Source organism: Ceratotherium simum, chromosome 13 (genome assembly GCF_057802395.1).
Source record: "Ceratotherium simum simum isolate JZ-2026a chromosome 13, ASM5780239v1, whole genome shotgun sequence".
Lineage (NCBI taxonomy): Eukaryota > Metazoa > Chordata > Mammalia > Perissodactyla > Rhinocerotidae > Ceratotherium > Ceratotherium simum.
The window spans coordinates 43,303,136-43,324,889 of NC_141912.1; the positions used below are offsets into that span (position 1 = coordinate 43,303,136).

At 36.3% G+C, this 21,754-nt stretch overlaps 1 protein-coding gene across 6 annotated transcripts in view; it reads left to right on the forward strand.

Moving 5' to 3' along the window:
- The window catches only part of UBR2 (ubiquitin protein ligase E3 component n-recognin 2), a 114,559-nt gene that overhangs the window by 29,514 nt on the left and 63,291 nt on the right, over positions 1-21,754 (forward strand). For 4 of the 6 annotated variants that reach the window (XR_015554133.1, XM_004424146.3, XM_014782707.2 and 1 more), the window contains exons 3-8: positions 3,141-3,219; positions 5,606-5,719; positions 14,106-14,236; positions 16,873-17,011; positions 17,512-17,574; positions 21,627-21,747. Coding sequence is in view for 5 of the 6 variants with exons in the window: in XM_004424146.3 (XP_004424203.1) it covers positions 3,141-3,219; positions 5,606-5,719; positions 14,106-14,236; positions 16,873-17,011; positions 17,512-17,574; positions 21,627-21,747 (647 nt within the window). In the remaining variant the exon portion in view is untranslated. The remainder of the gene's footprint in view (positions 1-3,140; positions 3,220-5,605; positions 5,720-14,105; positions 14,237-16,872; positions 17,012-17,511; positions 17,575-21,626; positions 21,748-21,754) is intronic. The other 2 variants (XM_087438600.1, XM_087438601.1) reach the window with 2 other exon arrangements.

Below are 21,754 nucleotides of genomic sequence, written 5' to 3' on the forward strand. Positions count from 1 at the left end.
GGGAAGAAGAATAAATAAAAGGTGTAAATGTTGTAAGGAAAAAGATAAAATTGTCATTATGTACAGACCGTATACTCATTTACTCTGGGGAAAAAAACAAAATGAATCAACAGACTATTACAGCTACTTTGAGTTCATCAAGAGACTAAAAATCAGCACTATTTTTTTTCATCATCCTTAACCAATTAGAAAATGAAATTTAAAAAAAGATATGTATGGTTAAAACAAAACCTGTAAATACCTAGATATTAATCTAATCAAGAATACAACGGACTCATATGAAGAAAACTTTAAAATGTCAATACGAGACACATGAAATAATCATGGACATGACAATTTACTCTTATAAGAATGTTATTACTCCAGGGGCCGGCCGGTGGCGCAGGCTGTTAAGTGCGCGCACTCTGCTGCGGCGGCCCGGGGTTCGCCGGTTTGGATCCTGAGCGTGCACCAACGCACGCTTGTCAAGCCATGCTGTGGCAGCATCCCATGTAAAGTAGAGGAAGATGGGCATGGATGTTAGCCCAGGGCCAGTGTTCCTCAGCAAAAAGAGGAGGATTGGCAGATGTTAGCTCAGGGCTGGTCTTCCTCAAACACACACAAAATAAATAAATAAAATAAGGCAAAATAAATAAATTAAAAATAAAAAAGAATGTTATTACTCCTGAAGTTTATCAATAAATTCCAAGTAATTTCTGTCAAGTTTTTAGCTGGATATTTTTGAGGCACTCCATCGACTTGTCCTAAATGATATGTGGAAGAATAAATAAGTTTGCAAATAGCTAAGTCCACCTTAAAGAGGAGAATAAACAGGAACTTACCCTACCAGATATTAAGACATACCACTAAGTCATAGTAATAAAGTGTGGTGTGGTATAAGAATGAACAAATAGATCATTCACACCTATTAGAGAGCTTAGACAGAGACCCAAGGATATGTGGGAACTCTAATATATTATAAAGGTGACACCACAATTAATAGGTAAAAGTTAGATTGTTTAGTAGATAATGTTGGGAAAAACAGTACCTCATTATGTATGAAGTAAAACTGTATCTCTGGGACCGGCCCGGTGGTGTAGTGGTTAAGTTTGGCACGTTCCCCTTCGGCGGCCCGGGTTCAAGGGTTCGAATCCCAGGTGCAGACCTGCACACTGCTCATCAAGCCATGCTGTGGCAGCGTCCCACATACAAAATAGAGGAAGATAGGCACAGGTGTTAGCTCAGGGCCAATCTTCCTCACCAAAAAAAAAAAAGAGAGAGAGAAAACTGTATCTCTGTTCTACATCATATACAAAGATAGGCTTCAGATGGATTAAACACCTAAATGTGGAAATTAAAACCAAAAGCTTAATAGAAGAGAATGAAAAATATTTTTGTGGGGTTGGGGAAAGAACTTCTTAAAACCTCAAAGCACAAAACCAATTGTGTGTGTGTGTGTGTGTCTGTGTGTGTGTGTATAAATTTAGTTGAATCAAAATAGGGAGTTTTATTCAACAAAGGACCCCATGGGCAAAATTAATACACAAGTGACAAATGGAAGACAATATTTGCAATGTTTAATACTGTCAAGTGATTAATAACATCTAGACTAGATTATACAGGGAACTCCTGCAAATAAGATAAAGAAAGCAATCCCAGCAGAAAAATGGGCAAAGGATATAAAAGGGAAATTTATAGAAAAGGAAACCCCAAAAAGCAGTAAGCATGTGAAGAGTTGCTCAAACTTATTAGCACTCAGGGAAATGCAAATTAAAACAGAAAGATATCATTTTTTATATGTCAAGGTGGCACATATTAGAAAACTAGATAAAACTAAGTGCTGATGAAGATGCAGGACTAAAAATCCTTACACACTGTTGGGGGATATGTAGCCACTCTGGACAGTAGCATGGCACTCAGAATAAGAACTTTGCATGTACGTAATTCAACAATTCTGCTCTTGAGTTTATATGCCAAAGAAAGTCTCAAGCAGGTCCATAAGAGAACATTTACAGGGATGTTCATTGCAGCATTACTTGTGGTAGAAAGGTATTGGAAGTAATCCAGGTGTCCAGCGCAGGGATAGTAGAGAGATGAAACGTTTTGGATACATGTCGTGGCACATTATAGCGATTAGAAACAGCAAATGAGATGCACCCATACAAAATGAATGGATCATGTTACCAAATTGAAAAAGTAAAGAACAGAATAAGATATATAACACAGAAAGATTTGCATACATTAAAAATACATGCACTCAAAAACATTCTGCAAGAATATATAAAATAAAAGGACACACAAGAAGCACAGTAGAGTGGTTGCCTCTGAGGAAACAAGAATGAGGATAAGGGGAAATTTAAACATTTTCATGACTCCCCATCTCATTGCATGGAGTTTTAGAGATTCTTTTATTTAAGATATGATCTATAAATGTATCTAACTGGCAGTTTGATGAAAGCAGATGAAACAACTGAGGGCACCGCTGTCAACCCCTCCACCTATTGGAACTTGTACTCTCCCATCAGGATATCTTATGAACCATATGTGTTATGTGATCATCAGACATACAGACCAAGTGAGGAGACCCATGTCAATCTGTATATTGAACACTTAAGAATGTTTCATTTCCCTTTTAAATTAGTTAAAGTGTAAATACAAATACAAGTTCTAATGGCTACTTGTGTCCTAGTTAGACATCTTGCCTTTCTGGGGGGTACATACGTATGTACCACTTTGAAGACCCTTGGCCTGAAACACCTGTTTGGAGGAAGTTATTTGAAATCTCAAGATATATCTTAAGAAGTCATAAAATTTTAAATCTATTACATATACGTCTGTGTGTTTTAATTTAAAATCTATATTAAATACCTTTATAAAATATAAAATCCCCAAATCTTTGGGGGAAAGTACCATTCTAGTAATAATATGCCTTCAAAGACTCCCAAGTACACATCCAGTATGAGAAGCAGGTTCTTAAGCTGACTTCACTGATCAAAAATCTTACAGATCCTTGGGAATAATATTTCCTTCCTTCTAACAGCAAGGCACTTGACTGTTCTGGCTCTTCTAGGATGGATTCCAATTTGAAATATTATGTTGTGAAATATACAGTTATTTTATGACACTCTGATTTTTTTTTTTTTTTCCCTTTAACTTTACAGAGACTGTGCAGTTGATCCAACTTGTGTTTTATGCATGGAGTGCTTTTTGGGAAGTATTCACAGAGACCATCGATATAGGGTTAGTAATGTCCAGATAATAACTATACCCAATATTGAATTTTATACTAGATACTTTTCTGCCTTTTTAAAATTCCAAAATTTAACACCAAAATGGGGGAGAGTGATTTAAGAATTGTGTTATTTAAACACCATTAAACCTATGATGGCAGTATAGAAATGAGTTATGAATCCAGACTTCTTGGAACACATGGTTTAAGAAAGACAACACATATTATCAGCTCCCGCATGTTGGTTTTCAACTAGTTGGTTTCCCATTTTTTATAATATTTATTATCTTCATAATTCAATGCTTACCAAGAGGGTTATGAAAAATTAGAAGATAAAGCTGAGAGTTAAAAGTGTGAGGGAGGTTCAGAAGGGAGGATGTGTGAGAAAATGAGTAAGGAAAGTGACAGGATTATACAGTTAAGAAATGCTCTATCTATTGGTCATCTTCTACAGAAGATTTGTCATTTCTTGATATTTAAGAGGCATTTACTACAATGTAGAAGAAGGCCCAACTCCAGAACATAAGACCCACCAAGTTTATTATTATTATTTGTGTGTGTGAGGAAGATTAACCCTGAGCGAACATCTGTTGCCAATCCTCCTCTTTTTTGCTGAGGAAGATTGGCCCTGCGCTAACATCGGTGGCCATCTTCCTCTACATTATATGTGGGACGCCTGCCACAGCATGGCTTGGTAAGTGGTGCATAGGTCCATGCCCGGGATCCAACCTGCGAACCCTGGGCTGTGGAAGTGGAGCGTGTGAACTTAACCACTACGCCACCAGGATGGCCCCCCAATTTTATTATTTTTTTACTGCTGTAATGCAGTCAGTACTTTTCTAAAAATCAGGTATGTTTGCTTTTTAAGTCAGGGATACAGGCACAGACAGATTATTGCTAAGCCTGTCCTGGTTCCTCTACTGGAAATTGAACATTCAGAAATTAGGGAACTGTTAGTAGCTAGAACTTTTTACCCTAATCTCAAATAAAATGGTAGATAAGGAATATTGCAATCTTCTTATTAATTCAGGAGCCCTGTTGGTTCAGGACTTTTCCACCTGTTTGTTTTTGTGCCCTCTACCCAAGTATTGATAATAATGGACTAAAACATAAAATAAATTAATAATAATAACAGTGATATTAATGGACTAAAACAGCTACAAAATTGGACTCGGGTATTTTTGTATGTTCTCTTTGTTTTCATAAATCAATAAGAAAATCCCAGTTTCCTTTGAGCTGTTCTACTTACCTTTGGTGACCAGAACAAGCATAAAAGCAATAGGCTGCCTGCCCATGTTTCTTGGCATATATCTTTGCAGCCCCTGGGAATAACTGTCATTTGTGGATTTACATTAATAATATTGTGATATAGAACACACGCAAATACTTTCTGTGGGCAAAATATAGTAGGGCTAACTTTAAAATTTGCATCTAATACCCATTGCTAAACTCTCTCACACAGTATTTTTAAAAAGCAGAATTTTCAGTGTACCAATTATTAAATGATAGGTTCTGTCTTGCCAGATTCCTTGAATCATTGCCGTATCTTAAGGAAGTATAGGGCCGGCCCCGTGGCTTAGCGGTTAAGTGCGCGTGTTCCGCTGCTGGCGGCCCGGGTTCGGATCCCGGGCGCGCACTGACGCACCGCTTCTCCGGCCATGCTGAGGCCGCGTCCCACATACAGCAACTAGAAGGATGTGCAGCTATGACATACCACAATCTACTGGGGCTTTGGGGGGAAAATAAATAAATAAATAAAATCTTTAAAAAAAAAAGGAAGTATGAATAATTCTTTAACTCCGCAGGTGGTGAAAAGTATTTATGACCATACGGTCCACTTTTGTATTTCCGAAGCTGCTTTCCTTTTCAAAGAATGCTATTTAGAGAGTGTTAGAAAAGAAAAATAAACTGTTTCTATAGTTTTTCTTGGTCACTTTCTCTAATGCAGCTGCAGGACTCTTGTTAGACTTGCCTAGGGGACAGCAGCTGTAGGGATCTTTATGACTCTTGAATCTGTTATATTAGCACTGTAACCTGGTAGCATAGATACCAGCATTATACCAATTTAGCCAAAACCCAGCAGAAAAACCTTCGTGATTTTCCTAATTAAGGAAGCCTTGTAGGTGGATGTATTTTACCTCTTTAAAATATCTGTAGTTTACTAGACACTACAAAGCAGCTTATTTTATTTTGAAATCACTTAAATTAGCCAATAGGCTTATTTTTAAAAAAGCTTTGTTTTACATTGAGAGGTTTGACATTTTATTTAATTTTATCCCTCCAAAGAAATTAAACACTTTAGCAATGTTATTTCCTTAGTGCTTGATATTCTTATTTATAATCTGATAGCCCTCCGTAAATACTTATTGACAAGATACTTTACAATTTTTTTTCAAGATGACAACATCAGGAGGTGGAGGTTTCTGTGACTGTGGTGATACTGAAGCTTGGAAAGAGGGTCCTTACTGTCAAAAACATGAACTTAACACCTCTGAAATTGAGGAAGAAGAGGTAAAAACGTTTTCACAAAGTTGTTTTTAAGGAACTACTATTTTAGCCATGAGTTTGAATTATTTTCAGACATAGAAATTAGGATATAATACGAGAAATTGATAAGCAAAATAGGCCTGTCACTGTTAACAATGACCAAGTATACTTTGAAAGTTCTTTGTGTTTTATGGATGCCATGCCATTGCTAGTAGTACACACTTGAAGTTCTGGAAATTTAGTTTAATTTGGACTTATTTGTTTGAGATTTTGTTTTATTTTAAGCGTATATGAGGTTTTTTTAAGTCCTCGTTTATTATTGAAGGGATTATTTTTCCTATTTGTGTAGACCAGTTAATTTAGTTGATTTCTGTAGTGACTAAAACTTTGTAGGCCAGATACCTTTCTCTTCTAGAGCCATACATGGCAGCCAATCCTAAACATCATCTCCTGGTAAATAAATGTCATTGGATATGTGGCACAGCTCAGTACAAATTGTACTCACTCCAGGTGTGAATATGTGCCTTTTAAAATTATTGTTGATCCTGTATTATTTTTCTCTAAGTAATACTTATAATGATATAGTGGACTCACAGTAAATAAATACTTGGATCTCTGCTGCTGTTTGTGACAATTTGGTGTTTGATTCGAGATCCTTATTTCAGATTTTGTTTTTAAATGGCAGAGAGGTGGGTACATTCAAAGTACTACTGCATTGTTGGTAGATCTGATAAAGATTTGAGGCAATTGGACATTAATAGTCCTTCCTGGTACACATACCTTACAGGTCTCAAATATTTTAACAGAATGACCAAGACTTTATGGTGTAAGACAGTGTCTTTTAGATTGTATTCTGCTGTGTTGTGGACAGATCAAAATTTGTGCAGAATGATTTGATGCAATGGAAAACATATTTTGTTTGTGTTTCATTTGCTTTGTGCAGGTGTTCTAGGATTTGCTGCAGAGAGACACCAAGTGGTCAGGGTTTCAGATTTCTCCACTTCTATGGAAGCAGCTCCATTTTTATTTTTTTTAAATATTGGATTGGACTTCCATACATAAAAATACAAGGCAAAGATATATTTGAAAAAAAGAATTGTGCTTTAAAAAAAATTGAAAGCTTAATATAAAACTTTAGGACTATGGAAGAAAATATTTGCAAATCATGTATCTAATAAGGGTCTGGTATCCAGGATATATATCTTACAATTCAATAAAAAGACAAACAACCCAATTAAAAATAGGCAAAGGACTTGAATAGACATTTCTCCAAAAAAGATGATACAGAATACCAGCAAACACATGAAAACATGCTCAACCTCAGTAGTCATTAGGGAAGTACAAATCAAAATCACAAGGAGATACCACTTCATACCCAGTGTGGTGGCTGTAATCGAAAAAAATGGAAACTAAGTGTTGGCAAGGATGTAGAGACATTGGAACCCTTGTACATTGCTAGTGGGAATGCAAAATGATTCAGCGCTGTGGAAGACAGTTTGGCTGTTCCTCAAAATGTTAAAACATAGAATTGCCATATAAGCCTATAATTCCACTCATAGGTGGAAAGAATTGAAAATTCTTATTTTCCAAAATTTCCAAAATTCTCCAAAAGAATTGAAAATAAGTAGTCATGTGTCGCTTATCGACGTTCTGAGAAACTCATCGTTAGATGATTTCATCATTGTGCGAACATCATAGAGTGTACTTACACAAACCTAGATGGTATAACCTACTACACACCTAGGCTATATGGTACTAATCTTATGGGACCACCACTGTACATGCAGTCTGTTGTTGACCGAAACTTCGTTATGTGGCACATGACTGTATTCAAATAAGTATGTGCACATGGGTGTTCGTAGCAGCATCATTCACAAAAGCCAAAAGGTGGAAACAGCCAAAATGTGTATCAGTGGATGAATGGATAAACAAATTGTGGTCTATACATACAATATAATATTACTCAGCCATAAAAAGGAATGAAGTACTAATTATGTGCTACAGCGTGGACGAACCTTCAGAATATTATGCTGAGTGAAAGAAGCCAGACACAAAAGCTCAAAAAGTGTGGAAATGGAAAGTATGATTCCATTTATATGAAATATACAGAATAGATCAATCTGTAGAGACAGAACACAGACTGGTGGTTGCTAGGGACAAGGAAAGGGGAGAATGGGAGAAAACTGCTTAATGGGTAAGGGGTTTTACTTGGAAGTGATAGAAATGTTTTTGGAACTATACAGAGGTGGTAGTGGTACAGCGTTATGAATGCAGGAAATACCACCAAGTTGTTCACTTTAAAATGGTTAATTTTGGGCCGGCCCCGTGGCTTAGCGGTTAAGTGCGTGCGCTCCGCTGCTGGCGGCCCGGGTTCAGATCCCGGGCGCGCACCGACGCATTGCTTCTCCGGCCATGCTGAGGCCGTGTCCCATATACAGCAACTAGAAGGATGTGCAGCTATGACATACAACTATCTACTGGGGCTTTGGGGGGAAAAATAAATAAATAAATAAAATTATAAAAAAAATAAATAAAATGGTTAATTTTGTGTCCTGTCAGTTTCACCTCAATAAATTATTTAAAAAGAAAAACTTTAGGACTTCTAGTACCTTTTTATCCTTGTTTTAATGTAGACTTAAAATAGTTTTCTAAGAAAAATCATGAATCTGCCTGCAGTTACTCTGTGGGCTTTATCCTCATACATTAGTGGGATAGCTATCAAATAGTGCAAACTTTGGTTAATTTCCTCAATTTTAAGAAGGTGCCAGCAAGATTACCTGCCTGACTGAAATTATATGGTCCTGCCTGGAGAATATATACTCCAGCAACTTGACAGAGAATGAAACTTCCGGACTCTGTCATTTAATTCCTATTTGAGAATTCAGTTAAGAGAAATGAAGTCTTCAAGGATGAGACTATAAGATATTAAAAAGATAGCATTGTGTTTAGCATACCTGGTCTCCACTCACTAAATTCATGTATATTTCTAGGTTTTCTATATTTTATGCTTGAAATGGAAGAGAGATGTACTTTTTCAGTCTGTTATAGAATTGTTTTTATTTTTGAACGTAATTTTTTTTATTATACATTTAGCCTGCATCTTAAGAAAAAGTTCGGAAAAACTTGATAATATACTTGTGTAGGGATAGTGTTTAGAAGTTCCACAGGTCTTCTTAACTCTTGGCACTTGGGGTTGGGCATTTCTTCATTGTGTAGGATGGGCGTCAGCAAACTATGGCCAGATCTTGTCTGCAACCCGTTACTGGCACCACCATAAGCTAAGAATGGTTTTTATATTTTTATTTATTTATTTTACCGTTTATATCATTTCAGTAGCTGCTGCTGTTTTACATACATTTCAGTACTTTTTTTTTTTTAGGAATATTGGCCCTGAGTAACATCTGTTGCCAATCTTTCTCTTTTTCCTTTTCTCCCCAAAGCCTCAGTACAGGGCCGGCCCCGTGACTTAGTGGTTAAGTGCGTGCGCTCCACTGCTGGCGGCCCGGGTTCGGATCCCGGGCGCGCACCGACGCACGGCTTCTCCGGCCATGCTGAGGCCGCGTCCCACATACAGTAACTAGAAGGATGTGCAGCTATGACATACAACTATCTACTGGGGCTTTGGGGGAAAAAAATAAATTAAAAAAAAAAAAAAAAGCCTCAGTACACAGTTGTATATCCTAGTTGTAGGTCCTTCTACTTCTTCTGTGTGGAATGCCCCCTCAGCATGGCTTGATAAGCAGTGAGTAGGTCCGCACCCAGGATCCGAAGTGGCGAACCCCGGCCACCAAAGCAGAATGTGTGAACTTAACTGCTATGCCACCGGGCCGACCACCTATATTTTTAAATAATTGGAAAAAGTATTTTGTGCCGTGTGAATATTATGTGAAGTTCAAATTTCAGTGTCCATAAATAAAATTTTATTGCAACACAGCCACGCTTAATTGTTTATGTATTGTATAGCTGCTTTTCTGCTACAACAGCAAAATTGAGTAGCTACAACAGAGACCCTATAGCCTGCAAAAACTAAAATACTTGCTGACTCTTTACAGAAGGTTTGCTGACCCCAAGTATACACTGTCATAAGCATTGTGTTTATTATACCTGATTCCAACTCATTAAACGGCAATAGCATCTGCCATCACTATAACAACAATAAATGCCCAACCAGGTTTCCACATGGGCCTTCGGGCATGGGGGTGAGTAGGGAGGCTGGTGGGATGGTACCTCTCCTAGTGCCATATACTATATATATACTATATATAGTGTCTCCTTTGTTGATCTTCATGTGAACCATAAGAATTTCTCTTAGGTCTCTGCATTAGGAAATATGTTTCTCTTGGTGTGAGCCTGATAACTGATTGTGTTTTCTTTTGTTGAGGCTTCTGGGAAACAGAGCCTGTCTGTCGTAGCTGTATGGAAATTTATATGATCTGCATTTATAAACAGATGTTATCTTGACTTCAATTTATCTTCCTACCTTTATTTTCATTTTTCCTGCTTTGTACATCTATTTTTTAATACTATTTTATTACACTGGATGTAATAAAAGCTTTTTAAAAAATAAAACTTAAGGTTATATTCTTAAGTTACTGTAAATCCCTTTTGGGATGAAATTTAATTCAGTAACAAATATTAAATGAATGAACAACCTCAGTGAAGATTTTTTTTATCTGAAATTTTCACTTAGCAATGCTGTTCTCATCTCATTTGAATGCAGATTAGTGATTATTAATCAGTAAATATTATGCTAAGTTCTGTACTTGGTTTATCTCATTTAATTCTCAGAACAGCCCTGGAAGATAAATACTACTGTTACCAATATTTTATAACTGCAGAAGCTTGAGTTTTAGAGACTGAGAAACTTGCCCAACGTGTCCCACACAGTAAGTGCTGGCGCTGGGCTTTAAACCTAAGTAGTATAGACTCCAGTAACGAACTGTTTGATGGTGCACTGTGCTGGTTTTTAAAAACATTTTTAGCAGGGGAATTGTTTTTAAGTAAAGTTCTAATTAAAAAATCACAATAATAAAATAGATAAAAGTGGTATTATTAATGAATTTATTTTTTATAAGTCGAAATGTATCTTATTTACTTGTTAGAAGTCAATTCATGAAATAAATGAGGTTGTTTTGATGACTGTTTGGTTTCTAGTTTATTTCTAGTTTTAGTTGGGCAGTGCAAAAGGATTCCTGGACCCAATTCCAACGTGTGTGTAGAGGCTTCCGACAAGCAGTTCTTGAATGCCAGCAGGGTGTCCGAGAATTCAGCTCAATTCTGACATTATTTACCCAGAGATAGAATCAGATTCCACAGGTAAAGGGCACAGTCCCACGAGACCGCCCTCCACTTCAGGCGCCAGTCTCAAGCTCAGGTGCTTCTGACTGACCAGCTACATATTGCAGGTTCCCACCACCCACTCCAGCTCAAGTTCCATTAATTTGCTAGAAAGGCTCACAGAACTCAAAAAAACCTGTTTACTCACTGGGTTACTGATTTATTGCAAAGGATATTAAAGGATACGAATCAACATCCAGATGAAGAGATACATAGGGTGAGGTCCCAAACAAAGGAGCTTCCGGCTTTGTGGATCTTGGGGTCCGGAACGGTGGCACTTGGAAGCATCCTGGTTCCCCAGTGTGAAAAGTCTCCCATAAAAGGGCCAACAAGCTGTCCTTTTGGGTTTTTATTGAGGCTTCATTAGTAGTCATGATTGACTCAGTCGTTGGCCATTGGCAATTGATTCAACCTCAATCCCCCTCCTCCCCTGGACTGAAAGTTGCAGTCCTCTGATCACATGGCTGGTTCTCCTGGCAACCAGCCCCCACCTTTGGGTGGGGTCCAAAAGTCACCTTCATTAACATAAACAAGAAATTCCAAGGGTTTTGGGAGCTGTGAGCCAGGAACTATAGACGCAGACCACATATACAGTATATGGGAAATATATTTTGGTTGTCTGAATGACCAAATATATATTTCTTATAAATCACAATATTGCAGGCAGTATGGAGAAAATCCTTATTCATATCTTGTTTGTATATGACAACAGTTAAAATCTTTATTGTAACACATGCTTACATTTTAAAAATTCAAACATTATAAAAGTATGTCGCATAAAAGATTAAAGTTCTCCATAATTCCCACTGCCCTCTAAGATAACCACAGATAACCTTTTTCACAGTGTGCTCTGCGTTCTTCTAGTTTGAAAGAAGAGGAAATCACAGTTGACTCACTGACAAAGGCTTGCATTCTCTAACATAAATGTAATCAGAGAATTACAATTATGAGTCATAATTGATAATACAACATAGGATAAGATGGTTGTTTTTTTCCTCATTCCAACTGACTTATGCTGTGATAAGAGCACTTTGAGCAGGTCTTTCCTAGCATTTAATTTACCATTGTACATATGACTAGACTTGCACAACCTAGTATCTCTGCACTGCAGTAATAATTCTTTCTTAATCAGTGACCATTTTTCAAGAAGTTAACACATATGTAGAAAGATGGCAGAAGAATCTGTATTCCTAGACCTGCCCCAAATGGAGTTAATTCTGTAACAACAGAATTACTTGTTGGTGATCCCCAATATGTAATGTAACATATTTTACAGTGTATTTTTATATTACCGTTTAAAAAATATAGATAATTGAGGGCCGGCCCCATGGCTGAGTGGTTACCAGTTCCGTGCACTCCACTTTGGCGGCCTGGGTTCAGAGTTCAGTTCCCGGGCATGGACCTACTCCACTCATCAGCCATGCTGTGGAGGCATGCCCCATACACAATAGAGGAAGATTGGCACAGATGTTAGCTCAGGGACAATCTTTCTCAAGCAAAAAAAGAGGAAGATTGGCAATGGGTGTTAGCTCAGGGAGAATCTTCCTCAGCAAAAAAAATAATAATAAAATTAAAAAAAAAATTTTCATATATAAATAATTATATATTTTTAAACTGATGTGTAATTCAAATAGGAAACATCTCTACCAGGCCATGGGATTTTGCAGAACAGAATTTGGGCACTACAGGCTTGGATTCTCAATTGTTTCTGTCCCAGGACCATTTAATTCTTATAAATCCTATTTATCGTAATTCTTCAGTCCTCTAAATGTCTTGTATTATGGGACATAAGTGTAAGAAATGGAATGACTAAATAGTGAGATAGTATCAACAAGAAAACTGAGTTTTGCTTCTACTTTCTATTTTGAGGTTTATATTATTATTATTACCCACTGTTTTATGAATCCCCAGAGATACCAATTCTAGTTCCTTCTTTGTACGGGTGGTTTCACTATGTTAACAACTTCTAAAGTCTCCATGAGAAATAGTAGTAAACCTTGCTAGTAGGATAAAAAAAATTATTTTGATGAGACATATAAAGCAGTCTATTGAGAAGAGTTGTAGGTAAAAAGTGCTATAAGATTTTGAAAAATCTTTTTCTTACTTTTTTTACTTTTTCTTACATTCTTCAAGCCCTTGACCCATCTCTTCTTTCAGAATCTTTGTCCTTTTTCCTCCATTCTTTTTATTTACCTTCTCTGTTTGTTTTATATCAGTTCCACTAGGCTTATCTTTGGTGAAGATATACAAAAATGTTCTAGATCCTTATGTATATTTACAAGAATGTGCTAATTCCCATTCCATGATGTTGGAACATAGTGGTTTTCTTATTTGAGAAATGAATATAACACTCTTTAGCCATTAAGCTAAATAATGTGTTTAGATCTAAGATAAAGCATTGATTAAAGGTTGTGTAAAACATTTTGCCAGCCTTGACTGAAAGACACCATGATACACTTAATGTATGTTTATAGTACTTCCTTTTTACATTAACCTAGAAATTTAGTGACTTATTCACTGTTAAGCCTAATGTGCGAAGTTCTGTGTTACATGTACACACATCTTGCCCTGCTGAGAGAGAGTGGAGAAATGAGTGGTTCTTGGAACATCAAGGAGCAGTTTTCTGGCCTCGTTGACTTCTCCCTTTTAGAATCCTCAAAATCATGCTTTCCTGTATACCTATAAAACTAAATATTGCTTGTCCTTAGATGACATTCCATTGTTTACTCTGGAAATTGGGCATTGGTAGGATATGAAGCTATGAAGATGGTTTGATGTTAGGTTTTAAAGATTCTGGAATGCCATTCTAAAATTTTTAGATTTAATAGGCATTGGAGTGCCGTTGAATATTTCGGTTCAATTGATTCAGTAATTGGGATTATTATGAACAAAAAGGTTCAGGAAGCTTGGTTTGGTGGGAGGTAATGTATAGGATCAAACTGAAGAGAAGCTGAAGCTGGAAGATCATCAGCTTTTGGCAGTAGTATTGTAAGGGGTAGAGGCAGATTGGGAAACAGGAGAATTCATGTGCGTTTAACGTGGTTGATTTTTTTTCCCCTGTTCTTTCTTTCAGGATCCTCTTGTGCATTTATCAGAAGATGTGATAGCAAGAAGTTATGCCATTTTTACTGTTATGTTTCGATATGCAGTAGATATATTAACCTGGGAAAAAGAAAGTGAATTGCCAGCAGATTTAGAGATGGTGTAAGTACAACCAATTTATCCTTTGTATTTGCTCATACTCAGTTTTAACCGTTTTGATTCTTATTCCTCAAATTAACTTTAATACAGCTAGGATAGAACATAATCTTTTTTTTTTTCATAATTAGTTTTCAGCAGAACAATAAGCTTGATTTTATGGTTTTTAAATATGTGTGATCCACTTGATTGGTTGAGGTTTCTCCCTGTTAGTTGGTTGGTGTAGTTGGTTTATAGCCATATTTAAGCCATGTCAAGGCTCTATCACTGGTTTCAAGCACAGGCAAGTTTTCTCTTGTTTGTGTGATAAAACTGTTAAGTTATTCTTTTTGTTTTGTCTATCAGATATAGTTAGGCAGTGAGCTCTTTGATATAAGTGAGTTTTCTGGGTTGACAAGTGCTCAAACTCAATTTTAACCATTTTGATTCTAAATTTTTATAACATTTATTCCACACTTTGCTTCTTTTAGTGTACATCTAACATTTTTACCATTTGTACTTAGATTATTGAAGAGGTCACAAACTTGTGACCAGAGAGCTGGGTCCTGCCATAGCTGTATTAAGGTTAGGGGCTTACTTTTCTGCGCGAGGGTGCTTGCCTCAAGCAACCTGCTCTTTCACTTTTTTTTTGGTGAGGAAGATTGTCCCTGAGCTAACATCTGTGCCAGTCTTCCTCTATTTTATATGTGGGACACCACCACAGCATGGCTTGATGACCAGTGTCTAGGGGCATGCCTGGGATCCAAACCCGCAAACCCTGGGCCACCGAAGCGGAGCGCACAAACGTAATCACTGTGCCACTGGGCTGGCCCTTCTTTCACTTTTAATTCTAACCAAGCTTGTTGGAGTTACATTCATAGTTAAGGTTGAATACAAGTTGGAGTAAGAATCTGAATGAGGTTGAGGGTTAAGTGTTTTTTAATAAAATGAGGTGTTACTTTACCTTTTTGGAAATATTGAAAATGACTTTAGTCCCTCATCTCATGACTTTATCTTCATGTACTTCAAGTTGGGAACCATTGATCTAAGATCCAAATTTAGAACCTAGAGAATAGAGTTTTGTTTTTATTTTTTTCTTCCGTTGCAGTTCAGGGCCACCAGCATAGAAGGAAAAAGAATCTGACTTGCTTCTCTTGTAATGTTTTCCCCTCTTAGTAAATGACATTCCATCTCCCCAGAAACCTGAAGTACCCGTATCTGTTTAGATTTCAAGTCCAGCTGGCTCTCCCTCTATCAAATTGCTCTACTTCTGTTCATCTCCATTACTACTATCCTAGTGCAAATTACATTAATTTCATCCTTGGGCAACATGGCCTCCGTAACTGGACTGCCATATCCGCTCTTGTCCCTCACAATTTGTTCTCCACACTGTAGCCAAAGTGAACTTTAAGGCACATCTGACCATATCTCCTATTTTAAATCCTTGATTGCCCTTAGGATAGCAAAATCAAAAATCCATTATAAAGTCTTCAAGATTTCTGCCTCTCGGGGCCGGCCTGGTGGCGCAAGCGGTTAAGTGCGCACACTCCACTGCAGCGGCGCGGGGTTCGCCGGTTCGGATCCCGGGCACGCAGCGACGCACTGCTTGGCAAGCCACGCTGTGGCGCCGTCCCATATAAAGTCGAGGAAGATGGGCATGGATGTTAGCCCAGGGCCGGTCTTCCTTAGCAAAAAAAGAGGAGGATTGGCGGCTGTTAGCACAGGGCTGATCTCCTCACCAAAAAAAAAAAAAAAAAGATTTCTGTCTCTCTCCAGACTAATCTCATCCTTCCTCCCTGTGATCCAGCTCCCACTATTTACCGTTGCCACCTCAGGGCCTTTGCTTTCACCTTCCTCTGAACCAGGGTTTCTCAACCTTGGCACTGTTGGCATTTAGGGCCAGATTAATTCTTTATTATGGGGACTACCTGGTGGATTATAGAATATTTAGCAGCATCCCTGGCCCTCACCCATAGATGCACTCCTCCCCCAGTCATGACAACCAAAAATGTCTCTAGACGTTGCCAAATGGTCATCTGTGAGGGGTAGAGGAGAAATGCCCCCAACTGAGAACCACTGATAGCCAGTTCTGACTTCGGATCTCTGTAATCTCTTCAGATTACTTCTCTGGCAGTTCCCTGCATTCTAAGACCCATTTTACCCTGCTCTAGCGTTCTGCTCTTCTTTTTTTTTTTTGTTTTGGTGAGAAAGATTAGCCCTGAGCTAACATCTATTGCCAATCCTCCTCTTTTTGCTGAGGAATATTGGCCCTGAGCTAGTATCTGTGCCCATCTTCCTCTATTTTATGTGGGATGCCTGCCACAGCATGGGTTGACGAGCAGTGCATAGGTTTGCACCCGGGATCCGAACCTGCGAACCCTGGGCTGCCAAAGCGGAGCATTCGAACTTAACCACTATGCCACTGGGCCGGCCCTCTACTACTCTTCTTGATAAAAGACAGTTCACATAGAATTATATGTTCGATATTTATTTTCCCCACCAGACAGTAGTGTCATAGAGCATGGGGACCTTGGATGACTTCGTTACAGATATGTACCCAGTACCTAGCACATTCCCTAGAACAAAGTATACTCTTAATAATATCAGCCTGGAGCAAGATAATATGCAAATATATAATATGTAATTAATGTTTTATCCCATAGAGAGAAGAGTGACACCTACTATTGCATGCTATTTAATGATGAAGTTCATACCTATGAACAAGTTATTTATACTCTTCAAAAAGCTGTTAACTGTACACAAAAAGAAGCTATTGGTTTTGCAACTACAGTAGATCGAGATGTAAGTAATTTCATTATATTGATGTCATATAATAAATTAAACTTTTACTACAGATAAGTTATCCTAGAAAATTGAGTTAGAGGTATATATATATCTAGGCTATTTTTTTAATATCATTTGCATATTGGCCCAAATATATATTGGGTATAATCGTAACCTATTGTCAAATAGAAAGTTCAGGAGACCATGCAGATACAGTTGCCTTCATTCTACCCAGTAATTAGAAATAATCAGTTATGAAAATAGAAATTACAGCAGCCTAGAAGAACAAATGTTATGTTGTTCAAGGAGATATACTTACTAATAGCTTGATAATGTTAGGATAGTTTTGAAGGAAAATATTTTAATTTACTTTTTATCAGTGCATAGAATGAACATTGTAAATGTTAAAAATTGACCAGAGTTGTTGTATGCTCAAATATGTTTGTTTACTGGTTCAAAAGTTGTTAATACTGAATATAATATTTTTACAGGTAAATTTTAAATATCTTTATTTACAGGGACGTAGGTCAGTTCGATGTGGAGACTTCCAGTATTGTGAGCAAGCAAAATCAGTAATTGTGGTAAGTAATTTTAAAACATGCCTACACTATTATTTTTTATTAGTGTAAAACCAGTTCCGTATTTTGGCATTTATGAACACATTTTTCTGCTTTTATGAATGTAAAGCCAACATTCTTCTGCCTTTATGAATTTTAAGCTGTGTAAGATTTATTTAGAAAATGAATATGTAGATGAGATATATATCTTCTGTCTTCCTATGTCCATCAGAGACATCTTAGAAAATTTTTTGTGTTTTGATTTGTTTTTGATAGGGTTTCGCATTACTTTTTAAGAATTAAACTGGCCTTTAGCACCAAGATTAGAATTCAAGGGTTGTTTCTTGATACCTTATAGGAAGGTATGCTGCATATCCTAATAGCATGTACTGTATTATTTCTCTAAAAGAAAACTGTTCCCACATTTAAATTTATTTTAAAAAGTTAGAATTTATTATTTTTAACTATTCCATGTAACTGCATTTTATGCAAGTGTCCTTTTTGAGAAATAATTTTATGTTTTGAAATATTTTAAATATACAAATAAAAATAGAGATAACACAGTGAACACCTGTGTGCCCACATTATACATCATTTTCTTCATGCTTATTTTAAATAAATAGTATAGAGGCCCCTGTATTATCCCTTCTTAATCCCATTCCCCTTTCTTCTTCCCTAGAGATAACTACTTTCATTAATTCATTTGTTCATTCTCATGCATGCCTTTATACTTCATCTATTAAATATCTGTCAACATCATATGTATTGATTTGGAGGCTTTTAAACATTATATGATAAGATTCATACTGAATGTATTATTGTGCAATTTGCCTTTTCATTTCAGGGTTGTTTCTAGATTTATCTGTGTTGATACATGCACCTATAAAGTATTCCATTGATGATTGTACCATAATTTTTCCATTCTTCTGTTGATGGACAATTAGGATATTTCTAATTTTTTGCTATACTAACAGTCCTGCTATGGACGTTCTTTTGTCCCCTTGTTCATAGATGCAAAAGTTTCTCTAGAGTGTATACCAAGAAATGGAATTTCTGAGTTATTAGGGTATGAGCGTTTTCAGCTTTACTAGATTTTGCCAAGTTAGTCTCCACAATGGTGGTACCAATATATATTCCCACCAGCGGTATATGAGAGTTCCCATTTCTCCACAGCTTTGTCAGAACTATATATTGTCCAGTTTTAAAATTTTTGCCAATCTGATGTGTATGAATAGCATCTCATCAAATTTGCATTGCCTTGATTACAAAGCATCTTATTTCATATTTATTGTATTGGTCACTTAAGTTTTCTTTTCTGTGAATTTCCTGTTCATACCCTCTACCTGTTTCTTTCTGTTAGGTTGTCTTTTTCTTACTCGTTTGTAGCAGTTCTTGACATAACCTGAATCCTGACCTTTTGTTCCAAATATTTCTTCTCAATATGTGACTTACAGTCATGCGTCACTTAGTGGCAGGGATAAGTTCTGAGAAATGCGTCGTTAGGTGACTTTGTCATTGTGCAAATCTCATAGAGTGTACTTACACAAACCTAGATGGTATAGCCCACTACACACCTAGGCTATATGGTACTAATCTTAGGAGACCACCGTCGTATATGCAGTCCATTGTTGACCAAAACGTTGTTATGCAGTACGTGACTGTATTTTAAGTTTGTTTGTGGTGCCTCTCATTGAGCAAAAGCTTTAAATTTTAGTGTAGCGGATATATCTTTTTCTTTATGATATGTACATTTTGTGTCTTATTTAAGAAATTATTCCTTGATAACTGGAATATTCACTTTAATAATGCATCAGAAACTATACTGTGGTTGTGTTAAAGAATATTCCCATTCTTAGGAAATACATACTGAAGTACTTAGGGATAAGGGGACATGATGCATGATGCATATAACTTACCCTCAGTGGTTCTTTTATTTAAAAAGTGCACGTGTGTATCTATTTGTGTGTGGAGAGAGAAAGGTAATGTGCAAATGATAAAGCAATTAGGATAAAATGTTTACAATAGATGAATCCAGGTAAAGGAAAGGGTTTTTTCTTTTTCCTTTACATTTGTTGCTTCGTAACTTCTTATATGTTCAGTAGTAGCATTTCAATTTTTCCTTTTTTAAAAAATTAGTATTTGTAATCTCTGGTGGTATTGGCATAGATATATTCATAATATAGAATAGAAAGTCCAAAAATAGATACTAGTATGAGGAAAATCTAGGAAACTACAAGTACATTCTAAGGGAGGAGGAGAGCTTCTTAACCAAGACTAGAACCATTAGAGTTAGAAAAGAAACATTTTTGGCTACATAAAAAACTCACATAGCAAAATATTCCAAACAAACAAAGTAGGTAGACACAAAGTAGATTTAGAAACATTTCTAACACCGAGGATAGATATTTAATGTTTATGATAAACAGCACTTATAGATTATCAAGTAGGGTACAAACAACAAAATAGAAAAATGGGCTAGGATATGAAAAGGCAATCACAACAGAAAATCTAGGCAGTCAATATATATGAAAAGAGACTCAGACTCACTAGTAATCTGTAAAATGACAGGGAGATTTCATACCCATCAGAATGGAGAAATTAGAGTGATAAAATATCTTGCTGGCAGAGATTAGGAATACTCACGTAAAAATAAATTGCTGCAGCACAGCATCTTTGGAAAACAATCTAGTAGCATCTATTAAAGTTTTACCTCTCCTAGGAATTTATCCCATAGAACTATAAGTACCAGTAAGTGTGTGTACAAAGATATTCAGTACTGCTTTTTTTGTAGTCACAGAAGACTGAAAACAAAGGGACTATGAATGCCCTTCTCTAGAGGATGTTGGAATAAATCCACACCACAGAATATTATGAGTCATTAACCAAAAAAAATCAGTTAACGCAGAGATGCGCAAGAGTATGTATAGTATTCCATTTTTGTAAATCAAATAAAAATCTTTATAATAATATGTATATGTATACTATATATAGATGAAGAAAATATGCAAAGATGTACTGTGTTAATGTGGGTTATGGAGATGGAATGAAGTGGGGGGTAGAAAGATAATACAAACAAAAAATGAAAAGGGGGAAAAATATTTTAAGGAAAAAGTTTTGATAGCCTTAAATAGACATTTCTCCAAAGAAGATATACAGATTGCCACTAAGCACAAGAAAACATACTCAACATTACTAATCATTAGAGAAATGGAAATAAAAACCACAATGAGATACCACCTCAACCCATTAGGATGGCTATTATAAACAAAACAACAAAAACATAATAGAAAATCACAGGTGTTGACACATGTTCATAGCAGCATCATTCACAGTAGACAAAAGGTAGCAACTCAAGTGTCTATCAGTGGATGAATGGCTAAACAAAATCTATATACATACAATAGAATATTATTCAGCCTTTAAAAGGAAGGAAATCTGATACATGCTATAACATGGATGAACCTTGAGGACCTTATGCTAAGTGAAATAAGCCAGTCACAAAAAGATAAATACTGTATAATTCCCCTTGTATGATGTACCTAGAGTGTTTGATAGATATAGAGATTCAGTTTTGTAAGATGAAGAGAGTTCTAGAGGTTGGTTACACAACAATGTGAATGTACTTAACACTACTGAACTGTACACTTAAAAATAGTTAAGTTGGAAATTTTTATGTTTATTTTACTACAGTTCTTTAAAAGTATTGATAACATGATCACATCTGTGCAATGAACTGAATTATTTAAATAAATGTGTGATTGCATCAAGAAATTAGTTTAAAGACATAAAGCAAATTTAAGCATTTAAATAATTTATAATTGTTGGGGCAGATTTTCAAATATAGGACCAAAGATTCAGGTTACTCATAACCTTTAACTTCTTACCTTTTCCTAAGAATTGTAAGTTCCTTTTAGAAAATTGGGATCTTAGTAAGGCAAGCCAAGTGGTATTTTTCTTACATACATGAAAAACTCCCCTATAATGATGATAGTGTAGTTATATTAAATAAAAATATTAATTTTCTATAAAATAGCCTTTCTTAAGTTTGTTTTCTCATCTTGCCATTTCTTTTTAAGAGAAATACCAGTAGACAGACAAAGCCACTCAAAGTTCAAGTTATGCATTCGTCTATTGTCGCACATCAGAATTTTGGTTTGAAAGTTTTGTCTTGGCTGGGAAACATTATTGGATATTCAGGTAGGTT